The following is a 21,748-nucleotide window of genomic DNA, read 5'->3' as shown; positions in this document are numbered from 1 at the left end:
GTGATATATATATATATATATATATATAAGTGATATATATATATATATATATATATATATATCACTGTCACTGTCACTGTCCTACTGTTGCTCATTGATTTGCTCGAGCAGGCCCAGTAATGTCTCCATTGCAACAATTGTTACTGTGTCTGGCCTATCAAATACGTCACGGGTAGCTTGCCAGGCTTTGCCATGCGGGCAAAATACTCTCTCTCTCTCTCTCTCTCTCTCTCTCTATATATATATATATATATATATATATATATATATATATATATATGCTGGAGCGATAGCAATAGCAATAGCACAGTTTTTAGGGCATTTGCCTTGCCTCCAGCCAACCCGGGTCTGATTCCTCTGCCCCTGTCAAAGAGTCTGGCAAGCTACTGAGAGTATTCCGCCTGCATGGCAGAGCCTGGCAAGCTCCCTGTGGCATATTTATATGCCAAAAACAGTAACAACAAGTCTCACAGTGGAGACGTTACTGGGCTCTCTCCAGCAAAGCGATGAACAACGGGAGGACAATGCTACAGTGTTATACATGCATACATACACATATGCTGGAGCGATAGCACAGCGGCAAGACATTTGCCTTGCACGCAGCCAACATGGCTAACCCGACTTCGATTCCTCCACCCCTCTCAGAGAGCCTGGCAAGCTACTGAGAGTATCTTGCCCGCACAGCAGAGCCTGGCAAGCTACCCGTGATGTATTCAATATGCCAAACACAGTAACAATAAAGTCTCCAATGGAGACATTACTGGGCCCGCTTCAGCAAATTGATGAACAACGGGAGAACAGTGACAGTGAACAGTGACATACACACACACACACACAAATATATATATATATATATTATATATAGACACACATATATGGATGTATTCAATGACTTTGAGGTAAGTACAGAGTCTCTTGCCTGGCATGGAGAAGAGAAAAGAAATCAGTCATTCCTATCTCATGTCAATTTTGTGGAATAGAACAAAAACAGGGCCTTTTATTACTTTTTTTTTACAAAAAGCATTCAATATTTTCTTTAGGACAAAGAAAATTAATCTCAAAATTGGCAAATAGCTTAAGTATAATAATAATATGAACTGATTAAACTAAAATTATGCTGGAGAGAGATATGCAGTCACAACTCAGGCTAATTATTAGAGTAAAATCCTAAGAACAAAGGAGTAAGGTCAAGTTTTTGAACTGTGTACATTTTTCTAAAAGTGATATCTCTCAAAAGGCAGAGTGCAGCAAACATATTCAACCACTCCAAAATAAACAAAAGCAACTTCACGCCAGGTACTGTGGGTCAGAATTCAGGCGAAAGTTTATGGTTCAGTTAATATAATGATTGGGGTAGCCAATGTCTTTTTTTTTTCTTTTTGCATCATACCCAGCGATGCACAGGGATTACTCCTAGCTCATGCACTCAGGAATTACTCCTGGTGGTGCTCAAGGGACCATGTGCAATACTGGGAATCAAACCCGGGTTGGCCGCATGTAAGATAAACGCCCTACCCACTGTGCTAGCACTCCAGCCCCAGAAAATGTCTTTAGAATTAATCATTTAGAAGGGGATTTGGGGAAATGAATGTAAGAAATTTCCTGATGCAGAAAAAATAAAATTGTGCAATAAAAAAAAGACTAAGGTCTTTATGAACATACAAATTAAGGTCTCTCAACAACACCAATATGAAAATGTGAGATTGATAGAAATATTTCTTGAAATGTTATTTTTTTATGGGCAAAACTGTCTAGAAAACTTCATTATTTTGAAGTTTTCAAAAAAATGAAGCTTTCTCTATACATTCAAGTAGGCTAAGTATTCTTAAGGAGAATAGTACAAGTTATAAAATACATAAAATGCCATCAAATATCTTAATTGCCTATGACAGAGATAGAAAGTAGATAATGTAGAGTAGATAAAGATAAAAATAACCACTTCATAAAAAATATATCTTGTTTCTATCCTCCAAGGTATACAGTGTGCTTATGTCTGACAAAAATCACCACAACAATGCCTTTGCCAAACGTTATACAGAGCTTTGATAGGCAATAGATGTACATATCTATCTCTGTCAAAGCAAAGTCTTGAGAATACTTACAAACTAAATTGAAATTCACTTAATCACTTAATCACTTAACTTCCTGGTAGTCGTCGATTTGCTCGAGCAGGCAACAGTAACGTCTCCATTTGTCCCTGTTGTGTGCTAGTGTAGCCCAATGGCATCTGTTCACTCTGGGAATATGAAAAGCCTAAAACCGATCGTTCATGATCTTGTTGAAGAAGTCTGACCAGCTAATAGGTGGGCGGACACGCGGTCTTTTGACATCCCGTGGAATCCAGTCAGTAACATCTCTAGTCCAGCGGTCGTCTTTAAATCTCATTACGTGACCAGCCCATCTGATTTTTGACACCTTGGCAAATGAGACAGCGTCCCTGATTCTTGATCATAGACAGATGTCGGAACTCCGAATTCTTTCTCTCATTTGAGTGAAACGTGATATTCCAAGCATAGCTCTTTCAATTCCTCTATGGGAGACCCGAATTGCATTCTCATCCTGTTTACGTAGGGCCCAGGTCTCTGAGGCATATGTTAATGCAGGAAGAAAAGTGGAATCAAAGAGATGTGCCCGGAGCCAGAGGTTCTTCGTCCTCTTAGCTATTTCTTCGACGTTCTTGAAGGCGTTCCAAGTCACTCTCTTCCTCCTGCGTAGCTCAGGTGCCAGGTAGTTTGTCATGTTGACTTCTCGAGCTAGGTACACATAGCTGTTGCATTCGGAGATGGTCGTTCCGTTGAGAGCGAATGGGGCGTCAGGAACGAGGCTGTTTCTCATAAACATTTTCTTCGTAAGATTCAGCTGTAGTCCTACCTTTCCACACTCATGGTCAAAGTCGGCCAGCATTTGTGCTGCTTGGCTGATGTTTGGTGTTATTAAATCAATGTTATCAGCAAAGCAGAGGTGGTGTAGTTGCCGACCATCTATCTTCACTCCCATTCCTTCCCATTCCAGTCGTCACATGATGTTCTCAAGGGTGGCACTGAAGAGTTTCGGTGAAATGGTATTACCCTACTGAACCCCTCTCTTGACATCAATGATTACTTCTTTGTAGAATGGTGAGATCCTGGTAGTGAATCTGCAATACAGCTCACAGAGGATCTTGATGTATTGGGCTTGAATGCCCTGATTGGCTAGGGCTTCAATGACCGCTTCCATCTCAACAGAATCAAAGGCCTTCTTTAAATCAATGAACGTTAAACAGAGCGGCATCTTGAACTCCCGAGAAACCTCAATGAGCTTGGTTATCGTGTGGATATGGTCGATGGTGCTGAATCCTTTGTGGAACCCGGCTTGCTCGCATGGTTGTCCTTCATCTAGTGTTCTGCCAATCCTATTTAGCATGACTCAAGTGAACAACTTGTAGATGACAGACAATAGGCAGATTGGGAGATAGTTGCCAATGTCATGGATGTCTCCCTTCTTGAACAGTAGTACGGTCCTGCTGGTTTTCCCTTGGGACGGAACCTTGCAGTCAGACAGGTAGCATGTGAAGAGCCGAGCCAGTGTATTGATGAGTACTGACGGCAGGTTCTTGAGGTGTTCAGGTCTGACCTTGTGTGGGCCGGGTGCTGTTTGTTTCTTTACCGACGAAATGGCGTGTCGGATTTCGGAAGGGAGAACATTGGGAACGACATATCCATCCTGTGGAATTTGGTATGTCAGCAAGTGGACATGGCTATCGAAGAGATTTGAGTAGAAGTCATGGATAATCTTCTCCTTTGCCATTCTGGAGGATGTGATGGATCCATCAGGACGTCGGAGGGCAGTCATCTTGGTCTTGTAGTTGGCGAAGGACAGACGGGCATTACGAATACTTTTCCTGGCTTCTGCCGCATCTACCGGCACTTCTGCTCTTCTCTCTTTGAGGTCTTCCTTGATCGCATCTCTGCACTGCTTTTCGAGCTCGGACATTAGCCTGCAGTTGCCTGAGGCATGCACCAAACCACGCTGTCGAATAAGCTCAAGAGTTTTCGAAGACAGGCATTTTTTGGTGGCTATCTCTCTCTTGACGTTCCTCGCCATTCATGGAGGTGCTGTACCAGTCCATCGTATTCCTCATGAATGTTGTCAACAATGGCATCTTCCCATGTTGCCACAATAGTGCCAAAGAGCTCCCAGTTGGTGGTCGTTCTGGGAGTTCTCTTTTTAAACTTTGCAGCCCTTTCTCCCCGCTCTGTGAAGTAGAATTTTGCACGAAGGAGACGGTGGTCCGATCCTGTTCTGAATTTTGGGACAACAGCGACATCGGTCAGGCAAAACCGTCGATTGAATATGATGTGGTCTATTTCGTTGTGGAATCGTCCACCGGGAGACTCCCATGTCCAACGTTTAGATTCTGCCTTCTGGAACTGTGAGTTACCATGGATGATGAACTCAGACAGTCTCTCACCCTGTTGGTTCCATTCTAGGCCATGAGTCCCGATGTGAAGTTCTTCAGCTGATCTTCTCGGTCCTATCTTGGCATTAAAATCACCTACAATGATCTTGTAGAAGGTGTGGTCTTCTTTATAGAACTTCTCCAGCTCCATGTAGAACTTCTGAATTTCTCTTTCATCATAATGAGATTTTGGTGCGTAGACAACGAAGATAGAAACTGCTGCCAGTGAGCCACATCTATGAATAGATGTGAAATTGAAATTAACTTGAAAATAATTGGGGTTTCACTTGTAAATAGTTGGAACTCTCAAATAACCACAGCAGTCTCATCTTTATTTGTTGCTTTCAATGACATTTCATGTCCATTTTGCTTTCATTCTTGAAGTGAATCAAGAGAAGACAGATTTCTTTTCCCTTTCTTTGTGGTTTGGAAATTGAGAAGTGAAAGAGCAGGCAGAATCCAAGATGAGCCTGGGAACCGAAGTCTCATGACCCCAGCCTCCCTGAGCTCCTTCCCGGGACAGTGGGACTCCTCTAGCAGCCATAAAACAGAACTGCAGAAACTGTGGTTCCAGGTGGCAAAACATGTCTATTTTCACTGGCTGCAGAATCAAACCTTATAGTTATTTTTTAAATGGAGAAAAAAACAAGCAAACATCAACAAAAATACAAAATACACAGATAAACTGAGACGAAAAAGTGACACAACTGTGTAATATCAAGGTCTGCACAGTTGGAAAGAAATAAATCCAAATTGATTCCTAGGTCTGCCTTCTGAAACTTCCAGCTCTGCAATCTGACAACCAGGGGACTCTGAGTAAGAGACAAAAATTTCAGTAAAGTACCAGTACTTCAATATAATGTGCTATGCTTGCCTGCTTGCTTGCTATGAAGAGGCAAATATTTCTTCAATTTTTTTCACTTTCCTTTATCTACAAGGGCATATTTCTTCCTTTCATTTGCCAACTGTTAAAATCAAAGACTTTTTTTCTTTTTGATTGTTGTAATAATTTAAGAAATGCTATTGAAATGTTTTAAATGACAAAATTTAAATCCAAATAAGGAAAATATAGGTATTTGAAACTCTGATTAAAATTTTTAAAGAAGACTTCCAGTACTTTCTCTCTTCTCCCTCCCTCCATCCCTTCCTCAATTCTCTTACTCCTCTCTCTCCTGTCTAATTTGTTAACCGAATGCTTATAATTATATATGAACTTATGCCAAGTGGTGAAAATGTTTGAGAAAATCCCCACATTTTGAATTAGATCCTGTCTCCAGGTTGTCTGAGTTTTGAATCAGAATTAGGAAGAGTAGAAATCTGATTAATAATAGGACTCCTGCTATTTTCTATGTGCCCCAAGTCTCCTGTGAGATCTGGGCAGGGGAGGAGTAGGACTGATGCCTGGTGCCTGGACAGGACGAGGAGAAGGTTCTTTGGCTACAGTATTAACCTACAACAACAATACCTCCCACCCCAGTTTAGGGGAGGCTTATTCTTGGTTCTATGCTCAGGGATCAATTCTGATAGTCCTCAGAAGTTGTACTGCGGATCAAACCGGAATTAGTTATGAGCAAAGCAAACATCTTTTTGCCTGTATTATACCTCTCTGGCCAAAACAACTACTATAACAACAACAAAATAACATTTCTAACAACTAGATTCTGCTCTAAGAAGGCCTAATAGGGAGAGAGGAAAGAAATCTGTAAGGATTGGAAGAAGAGGGGAGGGCAACTAAGGAATACTAAAACCCCAAATTCCCTCCACAATTTGAAGAGCTAAAGTTAATATTTAAAATAACACATTTAGCTAGAAAAAACTTTTATCAGAAATTATATTCTACATAGCTATTGATAATTTCTAAAGTATAAAACTTACTTTAATGGGATAGGTGGTAAACTCTTTCAACCAAGAGTAAAAAGGGATAACTAAGTAATAGAACCAACTTTACTCTCATTAATGCAAGGGTGTGCCTGTGGGTTGTTAAAGGGAATTTGAGTAGAGGACCAATCGCTAAATCTAAGAAATGTATACTGGCTTGCTTATAAAGGCTTATGCTTTTATGGAAAACCAAGAACCCAATATGTTATAAAGGCAGAGTGGTTTCTGCCAAAGATAAAATAATGATTTATATCAATGATATGCATTTTATTTTCCCTTTTTTTTCTATTGGGGGGGAGGCACACCTGGCAGTGTTCAGGGGTCACTCCTAGTTCTACACTCAGAAATTATCCTGACGATGCTCAGCGGATGATATAGGATTCCAGGAATTGAAACTGGATCAGCAGCTGAGATGCAAATGTCTTATACACTGTCTCTCCAGTGATAATGTATTTTTAAAATCAGTGCATAGATTGAGTTACAAGCAAAATTTCAGGCCCTCCCATTTGGGTGTGGGTGAACATAGATGGTGAAAGCTGAAAGAAAAAAATGGTTTCAGACTAAGAAAAAATGGTTCATAGGTCAGAGAACTAGTACAGGGGTTAAGGCACTTGCCTGAGATATGGCATGTCTGGATTCATTCTCTGGCACCCCATAGGCTCCCTGGAACCCTGTCAGGAGTGATTCCTGAGCAGAGAGCCAGGAGTAAGCCCTGGGCAGAGTACCCCCCATACTCCATAATAAAAAAGGAAAAAAGATCGGATATCACATCACCACTTTCCTGGAAACAACCCTAGAACTAAGGTTACAAGGCAACCAAGCAAAATCTAATCCAAAAGGGTGTAGGAGATACACTTCATGTAAAGGGCCTCAGTTTTGAGAGAACAGTCGAAAGTCATAGTGGGGAGGTAAGTGAACGATGAAATGAGGCAACACGCTAACAGCTGAACAAACTTCTTTCTCCACTGGACATATTAGTGGAAGTGTCCACTATCAGGACCACTTTATAGAATCTCCATAGGAAAACAGCTACAGTCAAATGTTTAGAATATGAATTTTGTACTGTTAGGCACCTTCATGTAGCAGAAGGTCCATCGCATGAATAAACTCCTGATAGACATTTCCGAGTCTAATCTCATCTTTCCCATTTTTTCTTCTCAGATCTTTCTAAACCTGACAGGAATCATGTCTGAATCTGTCATCTTCCCTGGGGTTTTCTGAAAACAGAAAAGAAAGGGGGTGATGGAATTCAACAAGGGAAAGGAACTGCTTTGTTTCTCTGCTTCAAGAAACACGGCTTAATCTAGAAAGTTCAATCAACCTTCATGGTGAATGATAATTAATTTCCACTTTAACTGTTAGATTTTGATCTAATACAGGAATGAGTATATATATACATATGTGTGTGTGTGTGTGTGTGTGTGTGTGCAAAACACATGTTCCAACCTTGGAGCTGTCTCCCTGGCCCAGCATTCACTTCTTGAATCATGCCTCAGATTCATTTTATAATACTTACAATCAGCTATTAAGAGTATCCTGCCTGCCTGCACGGCAGAGCCTGGCATGCTCCATGTGGTGTATTCGATATGCCAAACACAGTAAAAATAAGTCTCACAATGGAAATGTTACTGGTGCCCGCTCAAGCAAATCGATGAACAATGGGATGACAGTGATACAGTGATATATATATATATATGTATATATATTATATATATATATATTCACACACACAATTAAGGCTGCTGATCAGAATCTTTATTATTTGACAGTTGTAAATCGGCACTGCTGAGACTTGCCTCTTTTGATTCTATAGTTGTATCAATAATGGAACTAGAAATTTAAAGATTAAAGTTCATTATTTTTTCACATTGTCATAAAAAAACTGAGCAAATATGGCTCTGTCAGTGATGTGAGCATTGCTATTATTCTTACAGCGAATCTAAGTAACTTTTAAATGTTAAATATATTTAAAAAAAAATGACTACTGAAGCCAAGGTTGAGGTCCAATAGTGATAAATTTTACATGCACACCCCCTCCTGTTAACATGTGAGTTTTACCACTTAACTGACTGGAGACACATAGGTAAGTTATTTGATATGTTTATGAGTCATATCACTCATTTGCAATTCCTAGATGGTAATAATATATAAATCATGTGATTCTTGTAAAGATTGTCAACTCAACTACATAGGCAGTTAGCCTTGCATGTAAAATATTTAGATATGTGTATAAATACCACATATCATCTCCACTGTACAGATGTGGAAATTATGTTGCAGAATATCTAAATCATTTGATAATAGAAACCATAGCTGATAAATGACAGGTGAGACATAATTAAATGTATATTTTAAGTGTCTGGATTGAATTATATTCCTTTATATTAAAGTCCTTCACTTAAATCCATAGTTACATACATGGGTTTTCTGACTCACAAATATTTCTGGTTCAATTATTTTATTTTTATTTATTGATTTATTTATTTTTAATATAGGAGTACTGCTATTTATTCAGCCACTGATTAGCTGATTTATTTGGGCATGAAATCCACCTTACGTTTTTTTTTCATTTTTTATAATTTTATTTATTGAATCACCGTGTGAGCAGTTACAAAGCTTTCAGGTTTAAGTCTTGGTCATACAATGAAACACCCATACCTTCACTGGTGCCCATTCTCCACCCCCAAAAAAACTAGTACAAGCCCATCCTACACCCTTCCCCTACCTGTGGGGCAGATGATTTCCACATTACTCTCTCTCTACTTAGATTATAATCAATATTTTGACACCAGACCCACCATTATTATTTGGGATTTTACCCAAACACTCAGATCTGCTGAAAAGGGAACAGTAGACAATTTGTTTTGTATTGCTGGTTATGAATAATATATGATGTCGCACAGTTTCAGTGGTGGCTGCGTGATTTTGAAATTGTGAAATTTTAACAACTAAATCTGGAGGGATTTCTGCCAAAACCTGCTGGGTTTCGAGATTTATCCCTGAATCTCTTGGATCATGGCTGTTAAGCAGCTTGATCAGGAGCCTCTGGTGGATGGTGACCACTGAGCCTCCTAGAGGGAGCAAGTGGAGGGACAGCACCCTTTCCCCTCTGCGGTGGACCGGCGACAGTAACCTACTGTGCCGTCCGGACGCATTTCTGCCAGAAGTCACTGGGTTCTGCGATTTGTTTCTGAGTCTCTGGGATCATGGCCATTAAACGGCTTTATCAGGAGCCAGAGAGGCCGTTTATTGGTGGCGACTGGATGTCTCATTGGTACAGGGAGGAAAGGGCTGGCTCCAGCCCCATCCTGTAAGGCCCCACGTGTCTTGTCACTGTGGACCCAAACCTGACTGTACAGTGGCCTCTGGAGGATGGCAGTCATCAGGCGCCAGGGGGAACAGGCCAAGGCACAAAACCTATTCCCACCTGGAGTGGCCCAGAGCCAGTAATCAACTGCAGGAACAGGACACATTTCTGCCAAAAGCCTTTGGGTTCTGAGATTTATTTGTCTCTAGGATCATGGCTGTTAAGCAGTTTGAACAGGAACCAGAGAGGCCATGCCTCCAATTATATAGCTGCGCTGGATGTGGTTTGTGGGTGTGTCTCCCACATACCTAACTTTTGGCCATTTACTTTCTTGGTAAACTTTGCCCCAAGATTTTGGGTTCTGGCCAAAGGCACAGCAACAATTTTGGGGTATCTGGAAGTCTGAAGGTGCCATCAGTCTGCTGATGCACTCGCGTCATAGTACAGACTGACCTGCTGGCAGCACCATACCACCCTGGTTCAATTATTTTAATACCAAGAGTAATAAACATAATAAGATAAAAGAAACCAAATTGATGTAATTGTCAAAAGTGTTATCTAAACTCATGGGTTGCAAGAAAATTGAAAATTATGCAGGCTTAATCTCAACATTGACTTGAATATACAACTCATAATAGGAGATGCTCATGCCTAATTTATTTAATTGTGACTTATCGAAATAATTTGCTTTATTTTCCATTATTTAATGTAATTATTAATCAAAGATGCAGTTGCAGGGTTAAATATTCTTGAAATAATCACAAAAATCAACACCAACATGCCAATTTAAGCAAAAATATTTTTTTCACAACAAAAAATTAGAAACTCAAAATATACAAGTACTTACTGCAGCCTGCCGATGAGTATTAGACAGTATTCCATGAATCTTCACTTTGTCCTTTTCCATTTGGTCTATGTTGACCCATAGATCCCGACTGGCAGAATCCGATGGACCATATATCCGAGATGTATAATAATTGTGATCTGTGTCTTCCTGTAATAGGAGAGAATAATGCACATCAACACAGGCAGCAAGGATTGGACTTTAGAGCATGATGCTTAGGGAAGTAAGTCAAACAGAGGAACACTAAAAATGCATGGTGCTTTTGCAGACTGAACCCAGGACTCACACATGCAAGGGAGGAGCTCTATCACTGAGCTACATCCCTGACCCCTGATGTCACTTTTATGTGAACTCTAAAAGAGCCAAACTCATAGAAACTGGGTATAAAGGTGTTTGGGACTAGGAGGAAGAGGGGGATGTGTGTAAAAGGATACAAACATGTTGGTAAAGGATAAAACTTTCAGTCAGAAAATGACTCATTTCTAGGAATCTAATGGATAGCATGATGTCCATAGGTAAAGGTAAAGGCTCTCCCGTTGTTCGTCGATTTGCTTGAGCAGGCCCAGTAACGTCTCCATTGGAGACTTTGTTACTGTGTTTGGCATATCGAATACGCAACGGGGAGCTTGCCAGGCTCTGCCGTGCAGGTGAGATACTCTTGGGCTCTCCGAGAGGGGCAGAGGAATCGAACTCGGGTTGGCCATGTTAGCTGCATGCAAGGCAAACGCCCTACCGCTGTGCTATCACTCCATAATGATATGTATTAGATATGCATGGACATAATATATAAAAGATACTATATACTTAAACGTTGCCAAAAGAATATATCTGGAATGTTCTCAGTCCAGGAAGAAATAGTTATTACATGATATGATGAAGATGCTAACTCATGCTAGGGAAGCAAATAAAACTTAATTCTAAAGAAAGGAAAAACATTAGTTTCTTCTATTTTTAAAAAATAATCCTATTAGGTGAATAAGATATAAGGAAACTCAATTTAAGGTGCAAAAAATAAAATCAATAATTCTCTTTAGAAAAAAAAATTCTTAAAACCTTGGAGGCAAATTTACACACTTCATACAACACTCTTTTTTTTAATTTTAACACAATTACACTATAATCACTACCCACCCTCCAATGTCACTTTTAGAACTACTTGCTGAAAACCTAAACAATAATTACTCCTGAGTAACAATATATTCAAACTTCTTTTTTAAATTTTTTTAAAAAAATTTTTTTAATGTAGGAGTACTGCTATTAATTCAGCCACTGATTAGCTGATTGAATTGGGCATGAACTCCACCTTACTTTTTTTTCCCACAATTTTACTTATTTATTTATTTATTCTTCTTATATTTGTTTATTGAATCACTGTGGGAAAAGTTACAAAGCTTTCAGGTTTAAGTCTCGGTCATACAATGATCATACCTTTCCCTTCACCAGTACTCATTTTTCACCACCAAGAACCCCAATATACCCTCCTCCCACCCCTTCCAATGCCTATAAGACAGATGATTTCTACTTAACTCTTCTCTACATTGATTACATTTATTATTTTGACAAAATATGCACCATTATTGTCTACAATTTCCCCCCAACAATCAGAATTGCTGAAAAGGCATTGTGAAATACTTTGTTTGCTGTAGCTGGTTATAAGATCATATAATGTAGTGTGGCCGCAATAGCCACCACACGATTTGGGATTTCTGCAAAGAGCGAGATAATTATGAGATTGGTTTCTGTGCATCTGGTGTTATGGCTGTGCCAGAGAACCGCTCGTGGGGGGCAATGGTGACCTCGGTAGGGCGTGAAGGATGAGCCAGTACCGCTCCCCTTCCCATGAGACTGCAGTTGCCCTGATACCGTCGGCTCATACCTGGCTTTCCTATAAGCTCTGAGACGGCAGCCACCTTGCTGCTAGGGGCGGGAAAGGCAGAAGGGAGCAACACCCTTTCCTTCCCAGGGAGGCACATCGCCGTAGTTTAATGCATGGACTATTCACTTTTCTGCCGCAAGCTACCAGGCTCTTAACTCCTTTTGCCTCTAGAGCCATGGCCATGCCAGAGAGCCGCACGTGGGAGGCAACTCATGACCTTGGTAGGGCATGAAGGACGAGCCGGTACTGTCCCCCTTCCCATGAGACTGCAGTTGCCCTGTCACCGCTGGGCCATACCTGGCTTTCCAATGAGCTCTGAGGGGGCACCACCTTGCTGCTGGGGGGAGGAGAAGGGCAGAAGGGAGCAACACCCTTTCCCTCCCGGGGAGGCTTGGTGCCATAGTTTAACGCATGGTCCATTCACTTTTCTGCAACAAGCTGCCAGGCTCTGGATTAAGTCCTTTTGCCTCTGGAGCCATAGCTGTGCCGGAGAGCCGCTCGTGGGGTGCAACTCGTGATCTCAGTAGGGCATGAAGGACGAGCCAGTACCGTCGCCCTTCCCATGAGACTGCAGTTGCCCCATCACCACCAGCCCATACCTGGCTTTCCAATAAGCTCTGAGGCGGCAGCCACCTTGTATGCGGTCCAGATGCATTTCTGCCAAAAGTTGCTGGGTTTCGAGATTTATTTCTGAGTCTCTGGGATCATGGCTGTTAACAAGCTTGATCAGGAGCCAGAGAGGCCATTTGTAGGTTGCGACTTGGGGTCTCATTGGGATGGGGAGGAAGGGGCCGGTTCCACCAATGTCTGGTAAGGCCCCACGTGTCTTGTCACTGCAAGTCCAAACCTGACTGTCCAGTAGCCTCTGGAGGATGGTGGTCACTGGGCCGCTAGGGGGAACAGGCCAAGGCACAAAACCTATTCCCACCTGGAGTGGCCCAGCACCCGTAACCTACCGCAGGAACAGGATGCATTTCTACCAAAAGCCTTTGGGTTCCAAGATTCGTTTCTGAGTCTCTGGGATCATGGCCATTAAACAGTTTGATAAGGAACCAGAGAGGCCATGCCTCCACTTACATAGCTGAGCCGGAGGTGGTTTGTGGGTGTGTCTCCCACATCCTAACTTTTGGCTGTTTACTGTTTTGGTAAACTTTGCCCCAGTTTTTGGGGTCTGGCCAAAGGCACAGCAGCAATTTTGGGGGTATCTGAAAGTCTGATGGTGCCATCAGGCTGCTGATGCACTCTCCTCACAGGTACAGACTGACCTGCTGGCGGCACCATACCACCTCAAACTTCTTTTAAAAATAAAATTATTATAACCTGCTTTCAGTTAGTGGTCCTGGAAATGGAGATGATATATTTTTCCTCTATTACTTAGGATTATTATATTTTACTTTTATTTGAATCCTCATTACTAATATCACCACAGTTCCTGACCTAAAACTCAATTTTTCATTCACTGAAGAGATATTTAAAATGTTTTTTTTAAAGGCAACATTACTGAGAAGCACACAGAAAAAAAATACATACAGTTCTTTACTAGCTCGGATTTTAATTAATGCCTTTTACTATGAAATTTAATTGTCCTTAATAATTTGAAAAGTCACGATTATGTATATTTTAAAACACCAAATAAAATGTAAAAACAATGTTTAGTTAATAGGACATCTCATCTACGTTTGGCTTTTGTTTTTTTCTAATGTACTTAACTTTAAAGTGCCAATAAAATATTATATAAAATCATATAAATCCCATCAAAACAATAAATCCAATACTTGCTTAATGCACTGTAGCACTACTGTCCTCCCTTTGTTCATCAATTTGCTCAAGCAGGCACCAGTAACGTCTCACAACAAACTGTGAGACTTGTTGGTACTGTTTTTGGCATATTGAATACATCACGGGGAGCTTGCCAGGCTTTGCAGCGCGGGCAAGGTACACTCAGTAGCTTGCTGGGCTCTCTGAGAGGGGTGGAGGAATCGAACCCAGGTCAGCCATGTCGGCGAGTGGAAGGCAAATGCCTTACCTGCTATGCTGTGACTCCACCCGGGATTTTGAAACGTAATACTTCAAAACTCATCAGCCAATAGAGAGCTAGAGATATGTAAATAAATAATTAAATATTTTAAACAATGTTCTACATAATATTTTGCCTTTTAAAGAACAGGACCACAAATGTAAAAATATATTCTTTTTTTCCTTTTTTTTTTGGGTAAACTTGGAGATGCACAGGGGTTACTCCTGGCTCATGCATTCAGTAATTACTCCCAGCGGAGCTAGGGGGACCATAAGGGATGCTGGCAACTGAACCAGGGTTGGCTGTGTACAAGGCAAACACCCTACCTGCTATGCTATCACTTCAGCAACTAAAATATATATTCTTGATAATTACAATTAAGTGCGAACTGAAATATCTATATATGTATGTAACTTAAGAGTCTACATATAGTTTAGAATGTCTATATCTATATATGGGCTGGAACAATAGCACAACAGTAGAGCGTTTGCCTTGCACGCAGCCAGCTCAGCCGAGCTGGGTTCGATTCCTCTGCCCCTCTCAGAGAGCCCGGAAAGCTACTGAGAGTATCTCACCCACACGGCAAAGCCTGACAAGCTACCTGTGATGTATTCAATATACCAAACACAATAACAAAAATTCTCAAAAAATGGAGACGTTACTGGGCCCGCTCGAGTAAATCGACGAACAATGGGAGGACAGTGTGACAGTGTGATATCTATATATTTATATAGATGTGTGTATATCTGTAAAGATCACTGGAAAAACTTCAATAAAAACTCTAGTTTTAATTATGTTTTTAATTAATACAAATTATATGTACCCCATATGAAAGTTAAGAATATTCTTCAGAGAAGGATGTAAAAAGGACAAAGTAATACGCAGGGATAGAGTCTTTGTGACTGAAAAAAATGCAGATAGTCTGAGGGTTTTTTAGCCTTGCCTTCCAGTACTTCCAGAAGGCAAACTCACTAATTATCTGAGTTCTAGGAAAGTAACAAAGCACCTTAGCTGTATCTAATCTATTTCAATTCCACTTTCCTTGACTTTGGGTACATGTTGTTCTGCACATGATTTCACTGAGCAGATCGGCTGTTAGCCATCATGCTTTGTAATCTTAAAAGGGACAATTCATTAGTGAAACATACTTGCTGTTTAGTAAGAGAGCAGTAACTTCCCTTATTCTGACAGCCAAGAGGTGTAGTTTTGCAACCTAGAACTTACTACGACCATCTTGCTACTATGAAAATAACACTTCCTGAAGATAAAGTGAACACAGATTATCAAAGACAGAGCCATAAACACTGTAAAGAAAAGTTCAGGTCTCTGACCAAGCACCAACAGTGAAATACTTCTGGGTTTATTCATCACTGAATCTCTTTTATTGTGAAAATATCTTGAGTTGGCTAAATGTCAACCAGAAGAATCCCACCATCAAATTTCTCTAAGAGATGATTTGGGGGACTTGAGAAGAAATAAGACGATCTTGTCTCAAAAATCTTGTCTCAAAAAAAAAACCCATCCCCATTCAATTCCAGTGTTCTAGCTCATGCCACGTCAGAAATGGAAACTAAGGAATCTAACTGGCTAGAAATTAGCAAATCTGGAAAACCAATGACACTGACTTATTCCCTCTTTCAGTGAATAACACGAAAGGGCGACTTTGAAGAATATGTTCAATGAGTTTTAAAAACAACTCATAACAACTATCTATGATAATAATTATTATAAAAGTTAGAGCTGGGAAGTGATAGTACCGTGAATAAGGTAACTGCCTTGCATGAGGCACACCTGAGTTTATCCCTGGCATCCCGTATGGTCCTCTAAGCACTGCCAGGAATGATTCCTGAGTATATTCAGGAGTAATCCTTGAGCATCACTAGGTGTTAAACCAAAACTGCTCCCCCACCACCACCAAAAAAATAAGTTTCACAACAGTGTTCTGCACTCTTCAGCAACATAATATTCCAGTAAATATTCAGTGGATATTTTCTTTAAATTACTGATTTCTAATATAGTGTTCAATGTAATTGTTGTAATCAATTTACTTAAAGAAACTTCAGTTTCTCTATCCCTCTGCAATGCACCCAGAAGTAGCCTGAACATTAACATAAATAACAAGAATAAATAATGAATCATCTGCAAAAACACAGGCTGTCTAATACAACAAGCGATAAAGGACTTCTTGATAATATACATCTATTATTGCTTAAGTATGAGCTGTAGGGAAACAATGTAACATCTCTGCAAATACAGAGTAGCTAAAGACACAGGAGTTTGCCTTCCAAGGAGCAAGCTTGCCAAGTTGCCATGACAACTTTTATTCAAAAAAGACAATTTATTGTTTACCTAGGAATTTAGAGATCCAAGTTGTTAAATTCCAGATAAAGGTGCTTGGAGCAGTTATTCAGGTAAGCCATAAATAGATGTCTCAAAAAAATGTGACATCTTAGTTCTACTAAATTATTCAAACCATGTCTTGTTCCTTATAGGAGTAATGCTACTTAAGGAGTTGTGGAAGCCACTTTAGGAACAAGGATTTTCTCTCCTCTGCTGCTTGAAAGAAAATGATTTCTAATGCCATAGAAAATAAAACAAAACACTACTGTGATATGCCTAGTTGCCAATTCATTTAGGGAACCAACTGTTACTGAAAGGAGATGGCACAGTAGGTAGCTATAAATCCTATAAATCCATGCTTCTCGAACATGCCAGAATATGTGGAGCTGTAAAAAGGACATTCACTCACGAAAAAAGAGGAAAAGTCATCATAAATGTAGCCTAACATTCTGCAGTAACCAGCTCACAGAATTTCCAACTCAAATGTTGTCTTTTGTAATATGAGTACTGGCTAATTTTCTGATGGTTAAACTTTATGGATGCCTGACATTGCCTTAGGCATTTGTAGCATTTGAAATAAAATTTCATTTAATCCTTCTGGCATGAACCTGATGAAAATGTCATTAAAAGAAATAGGGTGACTTTATTACTGGTAATAAAATCAGAACAGAAATGGTATCAAACGCAAAAATTTGAAAAATAATAGAACATAGTTCATAATAGGTAATCAATAAATCTGAATTATAGAGGCAGAAATAGTTTAAAGAACTAATGAACAACAGTATTTAATTTGGGGACTACTCTGGAAGTGTGGAAAGGAAGGGGACAGCTTGTGATCAAATTTGGGGCTTCCTCACAAGGCAAATGCTCTTCTTAACCTTTGAGATATCTCCACAGACTCCTAAATTTCAGATTTTAAGAGAAATTTTGAGATGAAAATCTAAACTAGTCACATACAAGTGGTACTACATGGAAAGTATCATACTAAGTGAAATGAGTCAGAAAGAGAGGGACAGACATAGAAAGATTGCATTCATCTGGGGAAAATAAAGTAACAAAATAAGAGACTAACACCCGAGAATAGCTGAGACAAATACCAGGAGGTTTACTCCATGGCTTGGAGGCCAGCTGCACACTCTAAGGGTAAAGGCAGCTCAGACAGAGAAGGGAGCACCAAATAAAGGGTGTTGGGAAGATCCGCCCAGGATGGGAGATGCATGCTGAAAGTAGACTATAGACCGAACACGATTGCCACTCAATTCCTCTTTTGCAAACCACAGCACCCAGAAGGAGAGAGAGAACAGAGGGGAGTGCCCTGCCGCAGAGGCAGGGTAGGATGGGGACAGGGGGTGGGAAGGATACTGGGATTAGTGGTGGTAGAGAATGGGCACTGGTGGAGGGATGGGTACTCGATCATTGTATAACTGAAACCCAAGCACAAAAAATCTCTAAGTCTGCAACTGTACCTCGTGGTGTTTCACTAATAAAAATTAAAAAAAAATCTAAACTTGTCACTTGCTTCAATAGGTCAGCTGATAGAAAATTAAATTCATCGTTTTGCTCATGTATAGTAAACTGTCTAATCCCAATTTTGTTCAATTATTATCATCTAAACATAAGTATATTTGATCAATATTGTCTTACCTATTGTCATCGTGTGTGTTTACAGTGTTTCCCTCCCTCACTATGTATTATTTGAATTTTTGTAAGAATGCATACAGTATAAATGAGTAAATGATGCATGCCAAAAACAGTAACAACAAATCACACAAATTGTTGTGAGACTTTACTGTGCCTGCTTGAACAAATCAATTAACAATAGGAGGACAGTGTTACAGTGTTACTATTATAAAATAGCTTAGAATCAGCATTTTATAAACATGTTTTATATATAGATAAAAGATACACATTTACTAACATTTACGACAGCTAGCAATGCATTTGGGGCTATTTTCCTCAATTTGTATTATTTGAATATGCTTTTTTAAAATTTGGCGTTCATATCAGGCAGTGCTCAGGACTTACCCCTGGCTCTATACTCAAAAATCACTTTAGCAGGATTCAGGAGGACCATATATAACACCAGGGAGTGAACTCCAGCAAGGCAAGTATCCTACCTGCTCTCACCCTTATTTTAATTTGTTATTATAGACATTATAATTGACTACTTCTCTCCCCTTCTTTAAATAAAACATTAAATATGGAAAGATTTACATATTCAGATGTATATGTGAATATTTACATATCCATATGTTTATTTACTTAAATATATAAAGTCTGGGGCCAGTTCGAGGTTTAAGGAACTTGCCTGGCACCCACCCAAGGGCTGGAGTGATAGCACAGTGATACGGCGTTTGCCTTGCAAGTCACCAGCCCAGCCGAGTGGGGTTCGATTCCTCCCCCTCTCTCAGAGAGCCCGGCAAGCTACCAAGAGTATTTCACCCGCTGGGCAAAGCCTGGCAAGCTACCCGCAACAGATTCGATATGCCAAATGCAGTAACAACAAGTCTCACAATGGAGATGTTACTGGGTCCGCTCGAGCAAATTGATGAACAATGGGAGGACAATGCTACAGTGTCTGGCACCCAACCAAATTCAGTTCAGTCTTAACACTGTATATGGTTCCCCACAAGCACTTCCGGAATGATCCTTGAGCACAGAGTCAGAAGTAAGCCCTGAACACTGGCAGATGTGATCTCCAGATCAAAACCCCAAACTAGGAGTAAGTCTTTTTCTTGCAATCTAGCCACCAACATGAGAAACATAGAGCCACTATGTTATATATGTTAGTATAGAATTTCTATAATAGGTGCTTTTAAAAGTGCTTAAAAAGACTTCTTTAGCATACTATAAATCATATACTATTATTCAACATAGAAATTCAAGATTGAAGTGATTAAAATCACTCTTTAGAGATAGCTAATATATAAATTTCCACTAAATCTTTTCTTTAAAATACCAGCTTCAATAACCCAGTTGATGTATAATGGAGTCTTTTTCACTGCTTACTGAAAATGAAACCCACATTAACAGAAGAGCACAAAAATGTTAATTTTCACAAAATTTTGAGATGACTTTGATCATTGTCACGAAATAATTTTATGTTGTGAGAATTTTGCAGAAGTATCACCAACCAATTCATCACTCTTTATTCACTCATTTACTAACAAACCATGTTTCATGTGTGTAATGCAGAATCTATTCATAGTGAGAAATATTTTTTAAATTTTTTAAATTTTTATTAGTGAAACACCATGAGGTACAGTTGTAGATTTACAAACTTTTGTGCTTGGGTTTCGATTATACAATGATCAAATACCCATCCCTCCACCAGTGCCCATTTTCCACCATCATGGATAATATCCCTCCCACCCCCATCCCTCCCCATCCCACCCTGCCTCTGTGGCAGGGCATTCCCTTTTGTTCTCTCTCTCCTTTTGGGTGTTGTGGTCTGCAAAAGAGACATTGAGTGGCAAACATGTTCAGTCCATAGTCTACTTTCGACATGCATCTCCCTTCCTGGGAGGATCCTCCAAACACCTTTTATTTGGTGCTCCCTTCTCTATCTGAGCTGCCCTTTCCTCTAGAATGCCCGACTGGCCACTAAGCTATGGAGTAATCCTCCTGGTGCTGATCTCAGCTATTCTTGGGTATTAATCTCATATTTTGTTACTTTATATCCCCCAGATGAATGCAATCTTTCTATGTCTATCCCTCTCTTTCTGACTCATTTCGCTTAGCATGATACTTTCCATGTTGTACCACTTGTATGTAAATTTCATGACTTCATCTTTTCTAACAGCTACATAGTACTCCATTGTGTAGATGTACCAAAGTTTCTTTAACCAGTCATCTGTTCTTGGGCACTCAGGTTTCTTCCAGTTTCTGGCTATCATAAAGAGTGCTGCAATGAACAAACAAGTGCAGATGCATAGTGAGAAACATTTTGATGGAATATATGAAGAGACATGATGAAAAATTATTTCAACAGGACTTCCAGATATCTTGGAAGCACCTATAATTCTGCAAGAGACATTTACGAAGTTGCTCACATTTTTCTTCCAGTTATCATCCCGGCATAACCTGCTGGCTTAATTCTAGGATCTTCTTTCAAGCTCAAAAGGAAGCTGTAGGCTGGAGGGGCAATGTTGTGGATAGGGGAAGGAGTTCAGGAAGGACAGAGGAGGTACCTTTAGTATGTCTAAACATTACACTTCCAGGAAGGAGGAGGATTGGTATACTTGTTCTCATGGTCACCAAAGAGTTGTTACTTTATGAAGGCAATAATGTGTTCAATTCATTTCAGAGAACTTGGCAGCTCACACAATTCCTCTTTTGCCAAAGGTGAAATCATAGGAAAAAGGCCAAAGTCCTGGAGCAGTGGGAGAAGCCCATTGTGTATGTAGAGAGTTGCTTATTGGGCAGTGAGCAGGGAGAATAGCCTGAGACAAGAAATGAGGAATGTCAGATAAAAACTGATCCAAAATCAGAGAGATAGTGCAGGAGTTAAGGCACTTGTTTTGGATGTAGAATGCTGGGATTCCATCCCAGACACTGATTATGGTTCACTGAACAATGTTAGGAGTGACTTAGCAAAGAGCCAAATTATAACCCCCCCCAAATTTAAAAGAGCCATAATTATCAAATCCCCCCCAAATTTAAAAAGTGTCTAAACCCTCACCTTTATAGTGACCTTAGAAGAAGGGGATCTAAGAAATAGGTATGGCAGATACTTAAATCATGGGTCTCCCCAGTAATAAAAAAGAGATGATGGCATTTAGCTTCCCTTAAGTGGAAAGGAATTAGACTAATGCATTTAAACATAGGTGAAAAATACATAGAAGAATATAAATAGTCCTACATAATATCAACTGAATATAAATAAATTACATGCTATCCTCATCTACTCTTCCATATATTCCAACAAATACTACTACAAAACCCTTTGGTTAAAAAAAAAGAAAAAGAAAGAAAAAAGGTCTTAGAACAGTGCGGAGGGTGCTCACCATGCACTTGGTCAATCCTGTTTCTGACCCTAGAAAAACATA

General features: G+C 39.9%; 1 protein-coding gene across 1 annotated transcript in view; it reads right to left on the bottom strand.

Moving 5' to 3' along the window:
* Nucleotides 1-21,748, bottom strand: part of PLXDC2 (plexin domain containing 2) — a 436,027-nt gene that overhangs the window by 198,020 nt on the left and 216,259 nt on the right. Inside the window, exon 3 of the mRNA XM_056114593.1 lies at nt 10,471-10,617. Within this exon, the coding sequence (XP_055970568.1) occupies nt 10,471-10,617 (147 nt within the window). The remainder of the gene's footprint in view (nt 1-10,470; nt 10,618-21,748) is intronic.

This window comes from Sorex fumeus, unplaced genomic scaffold (assembly GCF_029834395.1).
Source record: "Sorex fumeus unplaced genomic scaffold, SorFum_2.1 ptg000026l, whole genome shotgun sequence".
NCBI classification, from domain to species: domain Eukaryota; kingdom Metazoa; phylum Chordata; class Mammalia; order Eulipotyphla; family Soricidae; genus Sorex; species Sorex fumeus.
Note: the sequence above shows the minus strand (reverse complement) of the source record. Positions and strands in the feature narration are given on the sequence as shown.